This window comes from Neopelma chrysocephalum, unplaced genomic scaffold, assembly GCF_003984885.1.
Source record: "Neopelma chrysocephalum unplaced genomic scaffold, ASM398488v2 Primary Assembly neopelma1_68b, whole genome shotgun sequence".
In the NCBI taxonomy this organism is placed as follows: Eukaryota; Metazoa; Chordata; class Aves; order Passeriformes; family Pipridae; genus Neopelma; species Neopelma chrysocephalum.
In genome coordinates, this window is record NW_020897728.1 from 596,105 (window position 1) to 619,363 (window position 23,259).

The window sequence follows — 23,259 nt, forward strand, 5'->3', positions numbered from 1 at the left end:
AAGGCTGCAGCTCTTTGAAGCAGATTGTTCACAGTAATCAAGAGCTCAATCTGCTGAAGGAGTTATTGAACTTTTGTTATCTCTGTACGACTTGGCTTGTCTGGTGTGGGATGTGCAACTTCTGGGTTGGTGTTCACATCCCTGATTACACACAACGCTGGTTTTTTCCTGTTTTGGTTTTAATCTGGGCTGTGCAGTGGAACCAGCCAATGGCAAATCCATCTCAGGGACATGTTGTCTGTTATGAGTTGGGGGAAAGCTGTTTGGATTATGCCTGAGATGTGCAAACTGCAGATGACCCTGTGCTCGTTGCCAGTGACACTGCCGGTGCAGTGAAACTGCACGAGGGGAAAAATGTCCTTCCCTAAAGAACAGCCTTTGTGTTCTCTTCTCCTGTGAGAGGGGGACTGTGAACACTGCTGAAGGCAGTGGCAGGACAAGGACAGGGGTGTGCACCCAGCAATCTCACCTTGTTCTTCAAGCAGCTTTTTCCAAAAAGCCTCCAAGAGCAGATTCCTCAATGGAATCTCCATGCTGCTATTAGTGGAGGCAAAGGCAAAGTCAAGGCCACATCCTTGACTTCAGCCCTCACGAGAAAAAAGCTTGCTGACAAGACTGGGAGGGAACCCCATCCTTAGAATGGGTCCTCATAGATTCTGTTGATGTCCTTCAGAGCTGAACAGAGAGGAGATGGCCATGGCCAGAGGGAGGGCAGCACTCCTGCCATTAGTTGTTTGCTTGCCCCTGTAAGACAGCTCTGGTGAGGATAGAAGGAGGTTCCCAGCACTCACTGGAAGCAAAAATCTTCTGCATGGTTACTTTGAGCCCACCTTGTATTTCTGTATCCCCTGGTTGAAGCTGGGTACCCTTATGGGGAGCTGGAGAGGCTCTGAGAACTGAGAAAAGACGTGGAAGTGTATCATAACCTCCTGGCTGCCCACTTCTCTCTTTTCATAGAAAGGAATCTGAGGAAATCACTACTACTATCTCTCTTTATGCTCCTACTCCCTTCTTGTGGGACATTATGTTTTTTGTGGCTTTTGGTCTTTTGAAGTTCAGTTTGTTATACAGTCTTGGTGAGTGCTTTGTGGCTTGTGGTGGTGTGTAGGCGAAGAAAAAGGACAGAGCTGTGCCGAGGGCAGTTTGGTCTCTGTTGGTAGAACCGGCTGTTAAAATCAAAGCCAGTTTCCTAAACCATCTTTAAAAACCACTCCAGCAAGCTCTGCTCCCTGCTGCTCGATCCCCCTGTCTTCTGAAAGCCACACCACCCATGCTTGTTTTGGCAGATCACTCGCTCTCCTCCTCCTTTGCCTGCTGAAGCCGTAACTCCAGAGCCTCCACCCATGGTCCCATGCCTTGCACTGGTTTCTGCTGGTCTGGCAGCATGGCCAGCAAAAAAAAATGGGATTGGGAAAGGTCTGTAGACCTTTCTGGGCTAAAGATCTGTTCTATGGGACTGGACTGACTGACCAGCCCTGAAGTACATGTGTTAACAGCGTTCAGCACTGGAGCCAACATTAATGATCTGTGGACAGACCACAGTACTTCAGCTAACCAGATTAATACCTCACCTGGTACACAAACCCTGAGTAGCTGTACAAGTTGCACAGTGCCCCCAGAAGACTGCAACAACCACTCTAGAGCCATTACCATCTAACTAGCAAATAAATATTTGGGCACGCAGGCTCATTTGGAAACGTGGATTATTTCCTGAGAGGCTGCAATGGCTCCTCTAGGTAAACACTAGCTCAGGGCAGTCTCTCTAAAGCTGATTTTTGACCTGGTGGACCTTGGCTGGCAGGCAGGCGTGTGTGCCCGGGCAGAGAGCCGGCAGGCTGGGCTCTGCTGGGAGGACAGCGAGCCCCAGGCTGGGAGCAACGTCTTGTTGCATCAAATAATGTGTCTTCCCCTTCCCACCCCACTTCTCTCTTGTTTTCCATTTCTCTTCAGAGGAAACAAAGGTAATTTTCCAAAGAAAGGAGCTAACGACACAAGTATTTTAAAAATGCTTTTGAGTTTAAAATTAGGGTTTGTCAAATGAAGCCTTAAGGAATTACATTTCCAGTAATGTTAAATTTTTCTTTTGCATTTAAGGGTTTTGTTTCAGTTGACAAGCAACTTCTCCTTCCCCCTTTCCAGGACACCTCCATATTGGCTTGGAAAGCTCTTTCTCTGTGCTATAACTATTTTTCAGTCAAGTGGTTCCAAAGCACATTTCAAAGGCTGAGGGGAAAGTTACAGAAATAGGGTAACCATTATGCTCCCATTAAAAAGATTGATTTGGTATTGAAGTTAAGGAACCAGATAAGCTCAGAGGAATTGGAGCAAGATACAGAGCTCTGCCTCCCTTAGTGGTTGGCTCCTTCAGATATGGCTTTGGTGACTTGTGTCCCAATCCCCACAGATGACTACACTGACATCAGTCAGACTACACCAGACTACACCAGGCTACACCTTGGTGCTGGGAGGTGCCCATGTCACAGGATTCTCCACCAAAGCAGACTCCTTTCTGCTGAAATACCCCTTCAAGCTGAAATCAGAGCCCCTGGCAAACGGCTGAGCACTGTCCTTGTTTCTGTCTGTCCCTGGGGGAGGAACCTTCATGTCAAAAGCACAAAAGAAAAATGTAATCCCAAAACCCGAAGTTGGTTTTGCTGGGACAGGTGATGTTCAGAGTTGTTGAATATTCTATAGAGTCAGACACAAATTGGACTTGAGACTTTGAAAATCGAGGTACTCGATTTGTGTCACCAAACACTGATATTTAAGGCTTCATTTCTAAAAGAGGTTTCATAGATACCCAGAAAAATCACAAGCCTGTTTTAAGTGATGTTAAGTCCTTGCTGCTCTCCTGTGGTTTTGAAAAACTTCCCCACTCTCCCCAATTTTGAAAACATTTTCTTCAAGTGCTGTCAAGCTAGAGCTCCTCAGTAATGCTAAAATCCACTTGAAAGAATGTATTTAAAAATGAATACACTCAAAGATTATGCACGAATTCATATGCATGGATTCAAAGACATTGTCTCAGAGACAACAGTGGCATCATATTGAATATCGTATTGGGGAATCATTTCACAGAGCTTTACTGTATGTTTTAGTCCTATCTCTTTTCATCTTTATCAGAAGCCCATATATGTCACCATTCATCTCTCTCCTTGAAACAACAGAATTACAGAATTCGCTGAAAAGTGTTAAGGTAAACTTTTTGTCCCCCCCCCAAGTGATCCCCCTGGCTCTGGGAGGAGAAGGAACCTGTGTAGGGATTTGCCCTTTGAGGAAGGTGAAGGGTGCAGCTGGAACTCAAAACCATCTGGATTGGGTCTTTATCCTGTTCTCTTCAGGCCTGTGAAGGCACAAGAAATCTGGTGAATTAATCTGCCGTGGAGGGGGACGCTTTGCCACAGACACCAGACACACAATCGTGCTCAGGATGTTTTTTGTTATGAGAACTTACTCTCTGCAGGGAAGGGGAAGCGGGGGGAGGGCTGCGAGCAGGGGCAAGCACCAACTCCTGTCAAAAAATTAAAGTCTTTGCAAATATCCCCTGCATCCCTGCACAGAAAGGGTTCCTGGGGAGATTTTTAAAAAATCAACAGCAAGAGTCTCTTCTCCCCAGCAGTATTTCTTGATGATGACAGAGCCCCTCTCTCCCTTCCCCCCTTGCTATCAGCTGGCTAATCTGCCTGAACATTCTGACACACAGCTGCGAGAGATGAAAACTGTACTGTTGATAGATGAAACTTTGGATAAGATTACATGGTTTTGAATATCTTGATGACATATTTGTCTGAAAAGTCTTTTAGAGGACAGCCTAATATAAATGCACGGAAATGTTTCTAATGACTAGCATTTGTCTACGTACTTGGTTTGGAAGATTAACATTCACGTGTTCTTCGACTGTCATTTGCATTTGTATGTGGAGGCAAACTTTTCAATAATCACTTCTTCATGCCGAGAAGAGTTAACAATTTATTCAAAAAACACAAGGCCAAATTAGTCCCTTCTGTGAGGCTGGGAGCTTTGGTGGAGTTGCACCAGTGGTGGGTTTGGCTTCGCTGCTCTCGGCAGCAGCCTCAGCTCCGTGCCCAGGAGACCTTGCCTGTGGTAATGACGAAAATCCCTCCATTCGAAAGCAGAGCACACTACAGAGCAAAAGGGTGGGAAAAAAACCACCACCCAAGGTCAGGACAATTGCATCTTTCATCTGTTTGGCTGCGCTGAACTCTGGGTTGTTTTCCATTTTGCACTGATAAATGAATCCAGTAAGACTTATTGTATGGCTTTTATTCTTATTTTCACAACACCCAGTAGTGTGGTTGGGCATCCAGAATCCCATTTGTCAGCTGGGGAGAGGGCAGAGAGCACCTTATTTAGATACATCTTGGCACAACAAGTAAGAGTGTGGCACCTGGGTGCTTTGGAATCCTGCCCTGGCCTAAAGCTTTCTGAATCTTAGCATTTTAGGTGCCTCAATCACTTTAGACAATTGGCCTTCAGGACTCTTTAGGAAAAGAAGCTTCTTTTGTAAAATTTGGAAGTACCTATGGAAACCTGGTCCCATTCAGGTCACAGCAAGCATGCATCTGTATTCCTTCACCTCAGCTTTGCTCTGATGCAACAAATGTTGATGGAGGGACTTCCTTTCTGAGAGTCAAAAAGGGTTTTGGTGGACCATAAGTTAACATGCACCTTTGCATCATCCACTAATTACACAAAAAGTAATTAGAGCTCATCTGTGCTGCAGTAATGTGAATCCTCTGCCTTCCTCCTTCCTGCAGGCAGCATAAAATGAAGATACTCCTCAAATCTGGCCTCTATATGATACATTCCAGATGTCTGGGCTAAAAAAATGTAATTCAACACTGCAGAGGTGCACTCCTGAAATGGTGGGGTGTCCTTTCCAAGGAAAAGGGCCAGAGAAAGCCACCCTGTTCACAGCACTGGATGATGCCTGGCACAGCTGAGAGGAGAGGCAGCACGTGGGAAGGGGAGTTGCAGGGCTGAATATTTTATGGAACGTGGTTGGGGTGAGGAAAGACAAACACCTTGCAGAGACTGGTGGAGCTGTGCATCCCTGAGGGCTTTGGCCAGCTGCTTAAACACAAATGAACCCTTCAATCTGCCTTTAGTGATCCCAAACCAACCCTGTGAAATCAGTGGGTGCCACCATGCACCACAAGCACTGTTTGTGTGCTGATGTTGTGGTGTGTGTGGTCCTTTGGCTCCAGGAGGAAACTCTTACCTGGTGTTGCCGGCTGCTGTTCTGAGCTGCCCACGTGTTGTGCAGATCCTTCAGGAGGATCCTGCACACTCCAGTGACCAGGAAAAGGCAGGAAGGAAACCTCTCAAGACATTCCTCAGCATGAGGAGGGTGGTTAGGAGGACAGTAGTGCACATCCCAATAGACTGCTCATCTACCCTCTTCTTTAACACACATCACTGCATCATTTTCCAATCACCTGCTCTTACTGCGGTGAGACTTCTGGTTTTAAATCAGGTATTTTAACACAGAAAATTTCTTTAAAGCTAAACTTTCCTTAATACTTGAAAATATCCCAATTACCTGGTTGCTGCCTCCTGAATACTGCACATGCTTCTTAAAAGGCTTCTGGGATGAGCGTGTCTTTGTCTGGCAGTGTTGTACAACCACAGATACCATTTCATTTTTCTTCCTCTTCACATGCCACCGTGTCTCAGTAAACTTGCACTGACACTCTTTCCCCTTTCGGAATATGTTGACATCTTGATGTCTTCTCCATAGACTCACACTGACACAGTGTTAGGGACTATGTGATGACACCGCAGCCCACGTTCGTGAATGGTGAAATAGCCCTGTCACAAACTATATTATGAAATATCAAAACTGTTTAAAAATGTAGTTTTCCACAAAAATAAAGGAAAAAAATCCCGAGGGCCTTAAGCTTACCTTGAGGACTGATGTGCTCAGTTATATACAAATATTCATGTTTAAGCAGAGCATTTTAATCTATGACAAATATAAATGTTATATAATATATATGGATGTATATGATAGCTATACCCTATCAAAATCTACAGTACAGATCGTGACTTGTGAACACACCTCATGATATTTGTCCAATACAGGCTCTTTAAACTCTGGTTGGGCTGGTATTTGATACTAAATGTTTTGTGGGTTTTTTTTAATATGAAGCACAATGACCAAATTTGAACTGCCACCATCTGAGGTTAATTTTCCAGTTATGAATATTCTTTATTACAAATACAGAATCAAGTATTCTTCCTTTTGGAAATGGTGGCATAAATTACTCCAGCACTCAGTTAATTTCTTCTGAAAATGACTCTATTACACTATTAATTTCTGCTGAAAATGACTTTAAAGCTTGACGGGGTTTTGTCAGAGTTTATTAATGAAGGCCTCACTATGTGTGGCAACAGTTGGTTTCTCTGTTTCTTTTGACAGTTATGAGAATCTAAAGTAGGTCAGGTGAAGATGGGTGAGATTGCTTAGGCTGTACTCCTCTGCTACCCTTTAACCATTAAAGACTGCAACCAGTACAACAGAAGACTGAAGAAAATAACGTCTTTAAAATAGGTGCAGCTGTTACAGAGAAATTTTCCTGTTAATATTTGGGATAGTCATTAGATCTAGGATGAGATAACTTGGACAAATCAACAAGCTAAGATAAATAGTTTTGATTTCTTTGTTTGTTTATGGAAAAAACACACATTTGCTTAAGAATGTTGGAGAGGTGATTTTGTCTCTTAATCCAAAAAGTGATTAATAGTAGGGCAGGCAGACATACAGTTGGAATTTGACCACACAGGACAGAGTTCATGAGACAAATTCAACTTCACTTTAAATATTACATGGTCTAATGAGCCTCAGTATCTAGTTATTTTCTTAAATGTCTGCCTTGCAGACACCTCAGATCTGGAATTGGAAAATCCAGCTGTGCTCTTGCTGCTTCTCACAACACAGTGTAATTAGAACGTGCTGATAACTCAGTTGATGCATGAGAGATAAAAACCCATTCTACCTCATGCTGGTGGTAAAAACGTGGTTTCATCAGGAAAGAGAACAGATATGAATTAAAAACACACTGAAGATGACAGTATCATTTTCACCAACACACTCCTCTGACATCACCAGCATCAGCATGTGTTGTGCACTGCTGCTTTATCCCTTGCATGGCATTGATCTCAGCCTTGAGTGAGGACTCTGTGGTACCAGACACTGCAAAGAATAAAAAAAAATAGTGTTCATAGCCATGGAAACCTTCATGTCAAGAAACCATCTACCCAGTGGCTCCTGCAGCAAAGCAATTCATGAAGAGCTCCTGCTGCTCCAGTGTCAAGCCTCTAACAGAGCTAATTTCTTCTCTTGCATCCTGGGATAAACTTGTCACACAGCTTTTTTTATGAGTAGGGGACATGACATCTAGTCAAGTTTTCCATGCTAAGAATTTCACGTTACATATTGTTAAAGATGACTGAAATAGGTTATGTACACATCAAAATGAGTGAACTTTTACCTTTCCTATTGCAAGTTATCCGTGACATCCTTGGAAATCATTGACTTCTCAGCTATTGACATTGTTGGGGGAAGGGGAAAAAGGTTCATCTTGCAAGAAATGCTGACTCAGAGATTTCTCAAGAAAATCTACTTTCTTAGCTGTAGAAGAAAGATTCATTCTTTGCACATCTTGACGAAATCTAATTGTGATATTTATATTCTGTATTAATTTGATTCGGTAAAGATTTCCAACGTAGGCAAAGAAGCCAATCGTAATAATTTGTTCTGAAGCTTTTATTACTATTGTGTTTTGAATGCAGGTATTAAACCAGCGGTGGAGCAGCAGATGCTATCCCTTTGCATATTGCTAAAGATGCTACCTATGCAATTCCTAAAGGCATGAGCCCTTCTAATGGGAGGAAGCAGCAAAACACCCATTGACTTCAGTTGGTTATAGATCTCATCTAGTAAATACAGGGCGGTGTCACTTGCTGGGGAACAAAGTCATTTGCAAGGAACAGTTTACAGTAGCTTTAATTTCACTTTTGTACTTTGTACTTTACAAAATAGAGTTGAAGTCCATGTATAAAAATGACTGCTTTGCATTAAAAGCAAGTTTTTCTTTTAAGTTGAACAAGGCTGCTTAAAAAGAGGAGACAGTTGGTGCCAGTAGCTGTGACTTAGTGTATATTTTTTCTACTTTTTCAAATACTCGTTACAATTCCTACTTATTTTATAGCAATATCACACAATAAACATTTCTTTTCTGATTAAGGGATTGAAGGAGAACTGAATTATAAACAGTATTAATATAAGAGGGAATTTCTATCCTGTGCTCTGTAGGCCTGAGTTTATATGACCTTAAACAATCAGTCTGAAGAAGTGACATCAGCCGCTGTACACATTCCACATTACTGAGGAATTAAATTAAGCAGCTTTAATATCTGTGAAATGGCACAGGCCTGAAAGAGAATCGTTCCAATTTATGGACTTTGTATCTGATTTACTAGTGCATGTCTAGCAATTTCAGAGCCACCAATTGCTTTAAGACCACCTCCAAAGTGTTTTTATCACTTACAGTAAATGTGCTAACATAATGTTTTAATTAAACATTTAAAGTGCATCAAACAAATTTATTGATGCTGCCAGAAAAAAAAAAAAAGAAGAAAAGACAGAAAGAAGAAGAAATTCTGCTATTTGCAAAATAACCCAATCTACACACCATTTTGTGACCCTGGTAAGATTGCTCTTAAACATTTCAGCTAGCATCTATAAATTAACTAAAAGCTTCCCCTCGTCTCCAGTTCCCTCATTTTCCATCCCCAATCTCCAAATCATACTTTGTGCATAAAAACATGGTAAGAGCTTTTTGAAAGCTGTTCAGCTATAATATCAAATGGTTGTGAACACTGCATTTATTTTTGCTCCTTGAACACAGACCTGATATTGAAAAGATATAAAAGTCCCAGCAGCACTTTATATTGATGTTGGCATTAAAAACGCTTTTTCTGTTAGTGAGAGAGGAGTTCCCCCTTAAAAAAATAAAAGCCAATACCAGGCCTATCAAAACTTTATCATCCTGTTACCACTTGGGCACTGTGTTAAACTATTCACAACTGAAGCTTGTTTTCATTAAAAATCCTTTTCCATTCTGCACAGGGGATTGCAGCCCTGACACGGATCCAGAATTCCTACGACCCTTTAAAAAAGAGGAAAGCAAGCATTGCATTGACACCACCTGAAAAAAAACCCCACACATTCAGATTTTATCCCAACTTGTTTCCAGTTTCATGCTTGTAGAAGTGATGTGGGGTGGCAGGGGCAAAGATCGGCCCCAGGAGCGCCGCGGTTCCCCTCACCACCTCCTCCAGTTCTGCTCATCTCTTCCCAAGAAGGTGGACCTCGGGGAATGTGGCACAGCAGCTCAGTGCAGAGAGGCTATTTGCAGAGGGCTAAATTATGATTTATGTTTTATGGCACCAAAACTACAGGCATGTTATTTGTGTACATAATATAGCTTAGGTTTTCCTGGCGAGGGGAAGAGTATTTTGTCTTCCTGAGTAAGCTTTCATTTTAGAGACAGATAATCATGGCAGGTTTGCTTTCCTACATATCTTTTCTTACATACATCTGTCGTTGTGTATGAGAGGACAGCTAAATACAGTGGGTCATAATATGAATGGAAAGCATCTTTCCATACCAAAGAGACTTGAGGTTGCTGGTGCCTGGAGATGGGATTCTAAGTGATCCTTGTTAAGGTCAGTATTGCTGCTAACAAGCTGATATACAAATGTAAAGTGCATTTCATGTATATTATTATATTATATTATATTACATATCATCTGCAATTCAATTTGTTCTGTTTGTTCAAACCTGATAACTATAAACATTGCGTGGTTGGAAAGGAAATGAGCAAGGAACTCCATAACAGTTGGATCTGCCAGGAAATGACAGGCAAGTCAAAATGCCATGGCAGAGCTGAGAACTGACTTCCTGGGAGACTAATCTTACCTTTATCAAGAAAAAAAAAGAACAAGTAAGCTTATCATGAGGCATCAGAACCCTCATTTTTGCACGTCATTCATTCATGGGTTACATGAAAGCTGTCGTGTCACCTAGAATGGTGCAGGATAATTATTTCAATGGTGGTAATTCAGTGATGTGAGAACACCACTAACCCTTTGTCCTTTGTGATCTTCTGTCACGTACTGACTCACTCCAGCTCTGCTTCACTGCACCTTTGGAAGACAAATCTACTGCAGGCTGTTACTGTGGCTCATGGTTACCTTGTGGTCCACGTCTATTTTTGTATCTGTTGTCCCCTGCTTTATATTTAGCTCTATGGGCATTCTAGAATTTAGCATAATGGAGCCCAATCAATGATGTGAGCCACTGAGCAGTGACACAGTGTGACTATGAAGAAATAATAATTGTGGCTTTCAGCATCAAGGTGGAGACATTTTTCTAGAGAAAAGAAATAAAGACCTCAGAAGAGGGGTGCAGCATTTCTCTTTGTATCACTTCATCGTGCATGATTTACCATTGTGTTCTAGGGGAGTGATTTTCAAAAAGAATGAATTTTGCATTAAATTCTGAGTGTGGTTGCTGCAGAAGATAGGATATTTGCCTATTCAGATGATGAGCTGGATGCATAAGTGATCACATCAATGGGTAATATGCACATTCAGTCATGAGAAAAAATTTGCATGCCCTTTAAAGACCTAAAAGTTGAACATCTGGCCTTTTCTGTGGCACCTCAATTTTTTATCAATGTCTTCTCTTCTTTGAAAAGTTTATTCCTAAAACCGTCAGATCATCACAGTCTTGATACAACATTCACTGCACGAGTCAAGCTCAGCTGTGGCGAGAATGACTTTAATTGTTCTGTGTTACAGATGTTGTGTTTACCACAAAGTCCTTGAATTGCACATGACTGGACACTCGTGAGTGCTGTACAGTGGGACAGTCTGTATTCTGTCCTAATGAAAAGTTTCATTAAACCTCTACAGCACATGCTTTATGTGGGCTTGGTAGTCAAAGGGAATCAGATGGCATCTCCGTCCTCCTAACCAGCTCTTATATTTTCCAGAAATACATAATTAACTGTCAGTATGAACTGTGAAGAAAGAACACCTAAAATGAGGTAAAATTAAGTACCAGGTACCACTCTTTTCCTCTTAATTTTGTCCTGCAGCCTGCTTGCCTGACTGATGTCCCATCCCTGAGTTTTCTGCTTGGTTTTCTGGAGAGACCAATAGCTACATTTATCCAGGACACTGTATATTTTTTTCATATCTTACTAATTTGGAAGCACGGAGATGAAAATTGCTCCTAACCAGAAAGTCTGATGTACTAAGCACTTTTCTTATATCTGTTCACTACTAGCTGGCTGGTGATGCTGAAGAGCATTAATGTGCTACACGTGTTCCCTCCTCAGAGCAAGTCTCCCACATCTCATCTTCATTTCTGTAATTTTGCCCTTGCCCCAACCACTCCAAGCCTCTAAAGAAGTTTCGATTTGTACTTTGCAGCTCTGGCTATAAGTCAAAACAATATTTTCACACATCCCAGTATATTAATCAGGGGACTTGTGAAACAGAGGAAGGACAGAGAGTTATTAGTTGAAATTCCCAAATGAAGGGACAAATGCTGAAAAAATTCCTCTGCTTTTATCCAACCTCAAATAAGGCAAAATTCTTCTGTAGCATCATTAGTTATCTGCTAACTAGTGAAAGATAGTTTTCTACTGCGTTCTAGTCCTTAGACTTTCAGTCTAGGTGTCAATGTTGGATCTTTGGCTTTCAGATGCCCAGCCTGGGTTTGCAGGACTAACATTCAGGACATCTAACCCCGTTTTTATGTTTCAAATGGTGAAGAAGACAATGCTCCTGATTGGAAGCCTTGGTTCTATCCCTGCCAGCTGCCATCTGAGTCTAAAAAAGTAGGATGACCCTCTCCAAACCTGGGTATTATTGAAGCAGGTGATAGTGAAGATAACGAAGGGGGTTACGTGTTGTTCTCGCTTATGCAGACTCTTTGCACGCTTGTACTTCTGACCCCAAGATCAAGTTGCAGATAATGATGTATGCAAAGTTTAGTTATCTTTCAGAGAACCCACCAGAAGCCTGAAACTGAACTTCTGTTTTTCCTTGAGGAAATCCTGTAGCAGCCCTCCTCTGCTACAGTAACTGCAGCTTTGCAGCACCTTTGCTGCAAACAGGCATCAGAGGGATTCATGCTGGTTGTCTGGCCAGCAGGCAAAATGAAACTTCTATGAAGACAGAAAAATCAAGAAGGAGGGTCTGGGAGACAAAAGGATGGACCCTCAGGAACTGTCACCTCTGCTGATCCAACAACAGTTTGCCCAGCTTAGGCTTGGTGTGAAGTGTTTACTCATCTGCCTTACCCCTGGAAAATGAGAAGGAGGTTAAAAATTAATCTGTGCAGCTGGCAACTGCTGGATTGAGCTGACACGGTGGTGCAAATTCTTTCTAATACCAGGAATGTTATGTAGCAGTGGAGTGACCAGGCATCAGGGTTCAAATGTGGTAGCTTGACCCATGAAACTAAAGGCACTACATGACCTTTGTGGAGTTAAGTGGACCTTTTTGTACTGACTTGTTTAATTTTGGTGATATGAAGGTGTGGGTATCCCCATTCTTCACTGAGACAGTGCCCATCCAGCTACAGTCGGCCTTTCACTCCCAGCTGTACTTGCAGAATAATGTGGCATGATGGATATCTTTCCTTTAAATTTGCAAGGCTAGATTTACTAATAGCAGGCTATTTGAGTCATCTGGAAAATTACAGGAACCTTATGGTATATCACCCCTCTTATTAGTGGCTCTTTACGCTTGATTTTGGACCATCTCTTACAAAAGGACTTAGCCAAGTGCTGCTGGAATCAACTTTAGGCTGAACCTTGAATTTCAGGCAGATAAAAAAATGAATCCCTGTTAGAAGAGACTGCAGGGGACGGAATCTAAACCTGCTGGGGCTAAACTAACACCAGAAAGTGCTAGCCTGCCACTGCACGAGGCCAGTCTCTAAGTAGTTTGGTAGTTACCTTAACAGCTATAAAAGGTGTAAATCTGTAGAGAGGACAGAAAGAATAAAGAGAGAAACTGCCCTACCTGTCTCCTACTCCACAGGGAATAACACAAGCTACATTCACAGTAACTGATCCTAGTAACTGCTCTAAATGGAGAGGAAAAAGCTGTGGCTGAAATCTCTGTACAAATTACAGGGAGACAAGTCGGTATCTCCAGCTCTTTCCCTCTCTCTCTCTCTAAGTCTAATTCATGTGCTGCACCACTGCTATAGAACTTTAAGGCCCTTTGTATGACATAGTCAATATGGAACTAAGCAACTTCATGTACAGGAAGGCCTCTTCAGCAGCACCATGAGGCTATTACTGTCTCCCAGAACACTACGTGCATTAAGTGTGTGATAGGTCTGTATTGTCTTAAAAAACATCTTAGAAGATGAGATGTTTAAGAAGAGGCAAGAGACTTTTTTATATGTGATTATGTGCTAACACCCTGAGCAGATGGCTCCTGGGGCAGAGGGAGCAGTTTTTTTGCTTGCCACAATCCAACCTGGTCTTTAGAGCACGGGAGAATAAAGCTGAAACATTTCAGACACTCAGAGCATATCACGTGGGGCCATTAGGGCAGGATTAAATAAACATAATTAGAGAAACTCCTTCTGAAAGATGGTTCCGCTAAGGGATTCGAGTGCACACCTATTCTGTGCCCTGCTTGAAGTCCTAATGCTGCTCCACTGCTAGAAGCAAATGCCTTTTGAAGGCAGCTCAGAGCCACCGAGCAGTCGCTTAGCTTTATAGTTTGCGAGCTGCATGTCATCTTTGAAGGCTGGGAAATTGCAGAGGCAGTGCCGTGATTCCCAGCCGAGTGAAGCAGACACTTGACACATTTCATCCCTTGCAATTAAGGCAGAAAAGCAGAAACGGGAAAATTCAAGCGGCATTTTAGCAATAGGCCACTCCCTTATCAAGATGAACTACAAGCATCACCAACAGATATATGCAGGACTGGTGCTAAGCACAGACAGTAATAAATGCAGGCGAACTTTGCATGAGAAAGCCTCACACTTAGAAGACTTCATTTATTGCTCTTAGTCATTTACACACATCCTTCTAAAGCGAAGAAGCTCAAACATAATCAAACCCTGTGTGCAAATTACCAAGTCAAATGCTGTTGTTCTGTTCTGTTCTCTTTTAATATCAGAGCACAAACTTCCCAGTGCAAAAATACAATCTTGTGATAAAATGACTAATACATGACTAAAGCCATTTTCCATTGTTCAGGCATAGCTCTGGGGATCATTTGTTTTTCATGGTAGATCCCTCAGACAGTGAATTCCTCTGGTGGTTGGGATTATATTAATGACCAGGACTGTTAGTCACCTCAAGGGAGCTGAAATAGGATGCCACTCTGGTTGCCATTATTAATTCCAACTGCAGGTGTGAAAATTAATTTCATGGGTATTTTTATAATTTCCTTTTAGTTAAGGATTAGAGTTTCCGAATGACCCAGACTCCGGATGGAGACAAATTTGAACGGGGTCTGCCCAGCACCCCCATAACAGTGAACCAATTCTGATGGAGTAGGGGGAAATAAATAGACTTTCCATCCCTCACATGGTGAAGACAATGACACTGAAAGATATCAGATGTCATAATGACATACATTTCTTTGCACCAAGACTGTGTAAAGCAATCCAGTAAATTGCAGGTTGTTTTTATTTCTGTAGAAGAATAACACATTTGCCAATCGTGGGAGAAAAAAGAAGTTAAATATATCAAACCAAATCAAATGTAGCTGATTAGAAAGCTACAGTTTCCATTTGCTGGCACGGGTACTGTTTTCACATAGATTTTCTGACAGATGCTGCTATATCACCATACTCAAGAAGACAGATCCAGCAGCCAAGCTCCTGCCACAGAACTCAAACCTGGCATCCTTAACCATAGGTGGAGTTGGGCTATTGAATTTGGGGAATGGGAGGGGAATGCTGGGATGGGAGTTGGCTTACCTTGGCTGGAGAGGGCAGGAGTTGGAGTCATCTGGATCCATTATGGAGGGACAGACTGGGAAGGGGGAAACACCTCCCCCATTCACCCCCCTCCCCTCCCCATTTCTGCCCATGATTAAGATTCAACTCCTGCCAGTTCAACTGGCGAAGGTGTTGGTTCCAAACCTGTCCTGTATTCCACTGGCACCTCCTCCTGCCAGAGTCTAATGAGTAATGCTCAGAAGATAAGCAGGTTAGGCCAGATTCAGTCAGATAATTAAAGGTTGGAGGTAACATAAGATCCTTGTGTGCTCTTATACATACAGCTCATCCAGGGTTTTGGTTTATAACTCGTTGCGCTCACAACCACCTTTCATCCGACAGCTCTCCTCGTGTCTGAGGCATCTTTGCCGTGTGGGCAAGCACTCTGCCTGCCCCTAGATGGACGGGGACCAACAGAGGTCCTGCCTGGGGGTGCAGGGCTCGGAACTCCCTCCTTGTCTGTGCTGCAGTCACCAGCCCTCCATCCATCTCCAAGTGTCTCTTCTTACTGCTGCCGTGCAAAGTTTTTATGGCCCGATCCCTCTCCCCCTGCACGCCCCGGAGCCGTTTCTACCAGCGCCACCCGGGCGCACAGCGGGGGAAAAGCTGCCGCTTGGAATTGGCTTCGCTTTTACACCTCCCTCCCCGCGCCCAGAGTGACCCTCCCCGCACAGAGCTGCCAGAGCCGCGGGGCTCGACGCCAGCCCTCCTGTGTTATAATGAACCTTTTTAGGTCATGTAAGCCAAGAACCTTGTGTTGCTAAAGACCCCATCAGTTACTTTAAGCAGTTATCGTATTTTACTGTTTACAGGGAATAAGTCCAGAGCGTGGCGCTCAGCCCATCGCATGCAGCGCAGTTTATCACCAAAAATTAATGAGTTTGTGCCATCTTGCACTTCAAGACATTAAATCACAGATTTGTTTAAAATTTACTGAAGTTCACAGGTTTTAATAAAGACCATCTCAACCTTCACAGTTACACGTCAAAACATCATGTCAGAATCGTGCCCTCCCCTCCTCACCACTTACTGAAGGGTGACTTTAAGAAAGAGGCAGCATATAAAATTCACTTATTTTTTCCTACTGCCACTGCAACCATTCTTACTGTTGAAACAACTTAATGCAGAGCAGAAAGGGAGAAAAGCAGCAATAATTTTTTCTGAGTTCAAATAGATACAAATGCAGCGTGCATATTACAGGACATTATCAGGAGGGTTCAGATACATAACATTAATGTAATCGCTTTATTCTCTTCCTTAACTAATGCTAGTTTTCTGCTTCTGTAGAGTTTTCAGATTAATTTGTGCAGGAGTTTTTACCAGGTTCTCCATTTACCCACTTCAGCTAAATTCAGAGCAAACACCACATCGTATAGCTGAACATGATCCCCCAAGTTATAAATGATAAATCCCACCAATAAAGCTTGATAAAAATCTTTATTGCCATTTCTGTTTTTATTTCTTTTAAATAAACAGGGTTTATAGTATCAAAAATGTCTTCATTGATTTTTACATTTGGGCAAAAGCTGTTCATGAAAATTAGTAAACTAGGACATGCATCATGAAACAAGCACAGTGCAAATCTGGTGACACCAACCTTTAGCCACGTCTTAAGAGTCACTTGCAGCTTTCCAGTCACACCTCTGTGCTGTCTTCCCTCCAGGTAGAGAAACTGCTTCTGGATCATACAAAGTTATTTGGAGTATTTCTAGCAATTTATGAATGTTATAAGCGAGCAATGAAAATATTCTGACTGCTAAAAAGCCGACACTTCATTAGGACTCAGGGTAGACAGAGCAAACTCACGCACTCAGGTGTAGCACCGATGCTGCGTCTTCCTCATAGTGACTGTAAGGCACTTCCAGGGGAAGAAAATCGAAGCAGCTGCTAAAACCTCACAATTTCTAGAGCTAAAACACAAGCCCTCTTGGATGCAACACAAAAGCAACCAAGATGTGTGTTTAAGGCTGACTTTTCAAGCTACTTTTTTTTTTCTAATATAGCAATAGAAACTGTACAGAGAAATGAAAATAGGTTGCATATTCAGGGTCTGTGCAGAATGGCCAAATAGGAGACTGTATAGGAAAATATAACAATTTTCCTCCCTTTTTGCACAGTTTTGAAATGCGGCAAGTCTGGTGGATTCGGTAACACTAATACAAAACTGGAAAGTGAAGAGAGAGGGGAAGCAAGTTTCATTAACAGAGAGAATTCTACATAAAATATACTGGAGCTGATGGAGGAAAGGAAGAGACAGCCAAGATGTTCAGCTGCAAGTGGAGTCCAATTTGATGCTCAGCATGAGTTTAAAGGGAAGATTTTCTCAGCCTTAAAATAAAAGAGCAGTATTGGATGCGTATGGGGCAGAAAACTGTCGTCACAGAAATGGATTGTACCGGGCTCGCGAAAAGCGAGAGTGGCAAAAGTAGCTCATTTTGCTGTGCTACATTTATAGATGTGCTCATTTGAATGCTCCCAGGAGGACCAGCTTCATGCATCCAGACAAAATTACACAGGCGTCCTACCACTCCATACCACGATGATAAACCCCGAGCGTAAAGGAGATCCACCACAAGTTAACTGGGAATTCTGCCTTTGAATTTTGGGGAGCGGACCTGATTTCCTACCAGCAGATCTATGCTTTCTTTCATTTCTTGTAGGATCAGCCCTCTGACATAAACAAATTGCTAACATCAAGGACCTGATCCTGCTTCCACTGAAATCAATACAAGTTTTGTCATTGGTTTCAATGGGATCAAGGATTCAATCCCACCGTTTTTGAAGTCAATAGGGTTGGGGTTTTCTCTGAATAAGCAAGGCTGCGTTAGTACTGCAGAATGGGCCTAAATTATATTGATGATTTGGATGTAAAACCAAGCATAAAAACAGGATTAGGTGAAAAAGGGAAATGTATGAGAAAGTGAGTGTAGAGCAGCATCCATTCATGGTGTGCAGCGGGTCAGCAGGAGCAACACCAGAGCAAAGGCTGCAGTGGCACAGCACCAGTGAGAAAAGTCCATCGGAAAATACTGGGGGGAAGAAAGACGAAATTCACTGTGGAGAGCCTTTTTCATCTGCTCCTTCTAAAGCAAACCTTTGAGTCACTCGCCCTTTATTAAAAATAAACAAAACATTGACAGAAGAAATTATTGTCACATATACACACAGAGTAATTGATTCTGCTTCTTCGCTGCTGCTTCTTTTCCCTCTTCTCCGATACAGGGTTGTTCTATGTTTCTGCAACAACTACTGGCAAATCAGAATTTATTGTACATATGTTTGTGTTCCACTTAATAAAAAATATACTTATATTTTCAGATAAACTTTGTTAGTAATTCATGAGGTAAGTGACTATTTATGCTAATAAGGGAGAAATATATTCTCAAGCATTATGCATTACATAAATTTGAATGCAAAATGTTCAATTATGAAGTAAATACAGGTAATGCAAATAGTAAATTACATCCAATAAAAATATATAAAGAATGTGTCTTCAAAGAGAGAGAGGCTTTTATTTGCGTCTGTGAGTTGTTTAAAGAGAAAAGAATTAATAAATACTGAATTACTCTTATGATGATTTAGCTCATAATTCACCAATCCATAACGACTCCCAGTAATCAGACTGTTGTTTCATACTCTCCAATATAAGGCAGGACTGTTTCCTCAGCAATTTTATCCCTACCAGATTATCTCGTCTGATTCTATTAATTCTCTCCCATAAATCTGCTAACAGTGATATGTGATTTACTTACCCTGTTAACTGATCTGAAGACTGTTAAAAGGATTTATCTAGCACTGCACCTAGGAGCAGTTTATGCCTTATCACTCTGCTACTCCGAAGAAGTCTTTCTGAAATCAATTTGGCTGGTTTCGTAGTTAAATTCAGCGGACACTGTTTAGTTCTGCACCATAAAATAAGACACTAGATAAACAAAAGGAGCAGTAACTGTACTTAATGTGTTGGCCTTGATATGTGTTTAAGTTATAACAAATTACACCCTGAGTCCATATAACACAGAACCTGCACGTTCGTTTCTGCTCAGTCTCGTGTGTTGGGTATAGACACACACGCACACACACTCCAGCGGTGGAAGTTCCTGCCTCAGCTGCTGGCGTGCTCAGAGCAGGCCGACCCCAGTGGATTTGGAGTTAATGTTTCACGTCCCCCCTGCACGATCTGTCAGAAAACTCTCCCACAGTAAATATACATTAGTTTGGAGGCTTATGAACCAGGTCAGCGGCACACTGGGAGCAAGGAGGGCTCCACGGTACGTCGTCGAACAGAGATGCTTAAAAACAAGCCAGAGCAAGAGGCTGTGAGAGGGATGGTGGAGTTTTCCCTCTGCCTGGCTCAGGGCAGGATTGTTACAAACAGTGCTGGGAAAAGGGAGCAGTCTGAGGGAATTGGCCTGCGATAATTGTGGAAAAACTGAAGACTGAATAGCTCTAATTGAAATGAAAGTGTGTGATTGTTATGGAAGAAACACTGTTAATAGAGGACTGTAAATGTTTAGACACCCATTGTGAATAGCCAAATAATAAAGAAAAATACTACTAAAATGAGAATTATATAGTGTAGGGAGGAGAATGTTGCTTCTGAAGGTTATCCAAAAATTGCTAATAATCTTTTTTTCTCTGCTGCGCTGAACAGTAGAGACATTTTGGTGCAGCAGTTCTGTGTAACAATCACACAAGAACAATATTGTACAACTAATAATTTTACTCGCTGTTCTGGTAGGTCAGAGCTTCAATTAATTTGCAGCACTTGCTTACATTGGTATCAATTAAGAGACGGCCCCCATTAGCTCACACAATTTCATACTCTTTGTCTAGAGTTCAGAGTTTACTCAGGAAATTTACTCGTTTGCAAATGTAGCACTTTGAATCCTCACATCCAAACAAACTATTTTATGGGGCTGGAGCCACATTTCCACAGCCTTCTACCACACGGGAATGGGAAATACTACAACTGTACATTCTGAAACGCCATAACCTTTTCATTTAAAAATATTGGCACACATAAATGTCTCTCATAGGTGAGCATGTTAAGTGATATACAGTGCCACATTCATCTTGCTCTGGTAAAAAACAAATACAGGGAATTGGACTGTCCTGAGGGGATTTATGCCGTGAGCCTGGAAGTTCTGTTGATTCCAACAAAGCGAAGAAATAGGAAAGCCAGTCCAAGTAGTTAACTTGTATTAACTTTGTCATGAATCGCAATCTGTAAGATAAAGCCAGCAGATGTCCACGGCTCTGTGTGTGCGGGTGTGTTTTGGGACCGTGTAGAATTGTTATTTTAATTTTTGTTAGAGATGTTGGTAGCATTTTTTATCTTTACAGAATTGCCACTGTGATCATTTCTAGATGTGGTTATCTTCCTAAATTCGCAGTATGCCCTACCTCTTTTAGCTGCCAGGAACAGTACATGCTGTATGACTTTCAGATGTTAGTACTGGCACTCACACTGATAATGGCATAGTCAGAAGATGTTATCCATTCGTAAATCCACTCGCCAAGTGCTATTTCCTAAGCAGAGATTCTTTGGCTATTGCAAATGATGACTTTCACAGTTGGTGAAAAATCACCCAGAGCCTTGCCCGCACCTACAGAGTGATACCCTGAGTGGGGTTATAAATAGCAAACTCCGAGGGGGAAGGGACCGGGCATGGGGAGAAGGGAGGATTTGAAGTACAATGTTCAAGAAGCAGGTTTAATATATGACCAAGTGTCAGAAGTCAGGTTTCTGAGAATTACTTTTCAGATAAACAACTTTATAGCACCGCACTTAATCTTACTTACTAGAGACATCTCATTTATCACGGAATTACAAGTAACTTTAATTCTATCGATATTCCCATAAAGCCCGGTCGGAAAATCGAGACTGGCAGCCCGGGAGGCTGCGGGTCTCCCCGGTCCCGCGGCGGGAGGCGGCGGGTGCAGCCGGGGCCGGGCGGGACCGCGGCGGCTGCGGGGGCGGCGCCGCCCCGACGGGGGGCCCGTCCCGTCCCGTCCCGTCCCGTCCCCACGCTGGCCCGGCCGCTCGGCACTGACCTGTGGACGAGAGATGGCGCTGTCGAGGTTCGAACCGAAGCCGCTCCGCTCCTCTCCAGCCGCTGCCGCTCCACGGCCCCCGGCCCGGCCCCAGCCCCCTCCCGGAGGGGAAAGGGGGACGGGAGGGGGGGGGGGGTGAGGTGGGAGGTGATGGGGAGACGAAAGTAAATACAATTAGTTCTAAATGTATTAAATTAATTAGCCCGGGCCGGCAAGCCGAGTGCGGCGCCGGGAGAGGTGGCGGGGGGGGCGGCGCGGGGCTTGCAAACTTGCGGGGCTCTCGCATCTCCGGGTGGGCTGGGGAAGGGAACGGAGGGATCGATGCCCCGTTCCCCTACCGAAATAATCAATAAGTGCGCGGGGCGCTGCGGGGGAGCGATGGCCGGGGGAAGGGCCGCCCGTCCGCTCGCAGGTACCGGCGCCGGGCACGGCGGAGCCCCGCGCTGCCCCCGCGCCGCCCGTTCCCCCACGGGCGCCGCCGGGTTCCCCTTGGGGCGCCGCGCCCGGCGCTCCCCCTTCCTCCCTCCCTCCTGCCGGCCGGCCGGAGCTCCCCCGCGCCCTCGGGTGCCCGTGCGGGCGGGCAGGGGCAGCTCCCGGGCAGCCCGCCCCGGGGCAGGGCGCTCGCCCGGTGCGGCGCGGGAGGAGCGGCCCGGCGGGTGCCCCGTCCCGTGCCGAGCCGTGCCGTGCCCAGGCGCGGCCCCGGCGGCCAGGAGGGGGTTAAGCGGGCGCTGACAGTCAGCTGAGCCCTGACTGACAGCCCGGAAAGTTTCCCTGTCGCTATACTCCTATGCTAATGAGCCCGGGCGGCGGGCGCCCATTGGCCCAGCCCCGAGCCCGTGTCCCGTGTGACGTCAGGGGCGCTATAAAACCCCGCAATGCTTTAAACTCTCCTGCCGGATCAAACCTTTAAATATTTTTCATCTTCTTGCTGTAGCTTTGAGGCCGAGTTGTTGTGTGTTTTTTTTTCCTCTCTCTCCTTTTTTTTTTTTTTGTTTTTAACTCTTCTAATTATTGTTATTATTATTTTGGTTGCGATACAGACTCTGATTTTTTTTTAAATTTTTTTCGCCTTTGCTCTCTCTCCCTCCTCCCTCCCCCGATGAACCTCTCTCTTCGCTCTGCACTTTGCACGAGAGAGCCCAGAGGAAAGGCACCATGAAGTGTTAAAAAATAACAAAACAAAACAACAACAACAAATTTACTCGCAACAACACCAGCTAACACTTCCAGCTGCGGTTCGCGAGCTGCGAAAGAGAGCGAGGAGAGAGAGAAGGGAGGGAGAGAGGAGAAAAAAAAACCCTCTATGCAAAAGGCGAATAGCGAGAGCCCCGCGCTCTGATGCATCAGCGGAGCCTCTGCGAGGGATAACGCGGAGCGGGAGCGGAGCCGCCGGGGCGGACCGGAGCGGAGGCAGAGCAGGAGAGCGGAGCGGAGCTCGCCAAAAATCAAGCTGGCTCACCCGGTGGCGACTCAGAGCAGCCCCCTCGCTCCCGGAGCGCACCCTTTCTGGAGGACTCTCGGCAGCAAAAGGATGGCATCAGAGCTGGCGATGAGCAGCTCCGACCTGCCCACCAGTCCCCTGGCCATGGAATATGTTAATGACTTCGATCTGATGAAGTTTGAAGTGAAAAAGGAGCCGGTGGAGACCGATCGCATTATCAGCCAGTGCGGCCGCCTGATCGCCGGGGGATCGCTCTCCTCCACCCCGATGAGCACGCCCTGCAGCTCCGTGCCCCCGTCCCCCAGCTTCTCGGCGCCCAGCCCCGGCTCCGGCTCCGACCAGAAGACCCACCTGGAAGACTACTACTGGATGACGGGGTACCCGCAGCAGCTCAACCCGGAGGCGCTGGGCTTCAGCCCCGAGGACGCGGTGGAGGCGCTGATCAACAGCAGCCACCACCCGCTGCCCGGCGCCTTCGATGGCTATGCTAGAGGGCAGCAGCTGGCCGCGGCCGCCGGCGGCTCCGTGCCGGCCGAGGAGATGGGCTCGGCGGCCGCCGTGGTGTCGGCGGTGATCGCCGCGGCGGCGGCGCAGGGCGGCGCGCCCCACTACCACCACCACCACCACCGCCCGCCGCCGCCGCCGCCGCCGCCGCCGCCGCCGTGGTGCGGGTGGTGGTGGTGGTGGTGGT

At 44.5% G+C, this 23,259-nt stretch overlaps 2 protein-coding genes across 4 annotated transcripts in view; one reads left to right on the top strand and one right to left on the bottom strand.

Annotated features, from left to right (window-relative positions):
* Nucleotides 1-6,156: 6,156 nt before the first annotated feature.
* On the bottom strand, nucleotides 6,157-21,520 carry LOC113968596 (actin cytoskeleton-regulatory complex protein PAN1-like). Of its 3 annotated transcripts, none has more exons than XR_003534576.1 (3): nucleotides 21,128-21,520; nucleotides 18,826-18,975; nucleotides 16,494-18,322 (listed from the first exon to the last, which is right to left on the bottom strand). XR_003534576.1 is itself a non-coding variant. In XM_027685288.1 (2 exons), the coding sequence occupies exons 1-2, from the start codon at nucleotides 21,411-21,413 to the stop codon at nucleotides 7,104-7,106; spliced, it is 399 nt and encodes a 132-aa protein (XP_027541089.1). In that variant the 5' UTR covers nucleotides 21,414-21,520; the 3' UTR covers nucleotides 6,157-7,103. The 3 variants fall into 3 exon arrangements, 1 of the variants encoding a protein (XP_027541089.1); XR_003534577.1 differs by having other exon boundaries at nucleotides 18,826-18,995; XM_027685288.1 differs by lacking the exons at nucleotides 16,494-18,322; nucleotides 18,826-18,975 and adding an exon at nucleotides 6,157-7,216.
* Nucleotides 21,521-21,850: 330 nt separating this feature from the next.
* Nucleotides 21,851-23,259, top strand: part of LOC113968605 (transcription factor Maf-like) — a 9,912-nt gene continuing 8,503 nt past the window's right edge. Inside the window, exon 1 of the mRNA XM_027685299.1 lies at nucleotides 21,851-23,196. Coding sequence (XP_027541100.1) covers nucleotides 22,659-23,196 — 538 coding nt within the window. The 5' untranslated portion in view covers nucleotides 21,851-22,658. The remainder of the gene's footprint in view (nucleotides 23,197-23,259) is intronic.

Bases quoted from the DNA above. Each gene is read 5' to 3' on its own strand.
- LOC113968596 (XM_027685288.1), bottom strand. From the start codon at position 21,413: ATGCGAGAGCCCCGCAAGTTTGCAAGCCCCGCGCCGCCCCCCCCGCCA. The intron at 7,217-21,127 runs GTCAGTGCCGAG...TATTCTTTGCAG, and splicing joins GCGCCATCTCTCGTCCACAG to TGTCTGGTACCACAGAGTCC.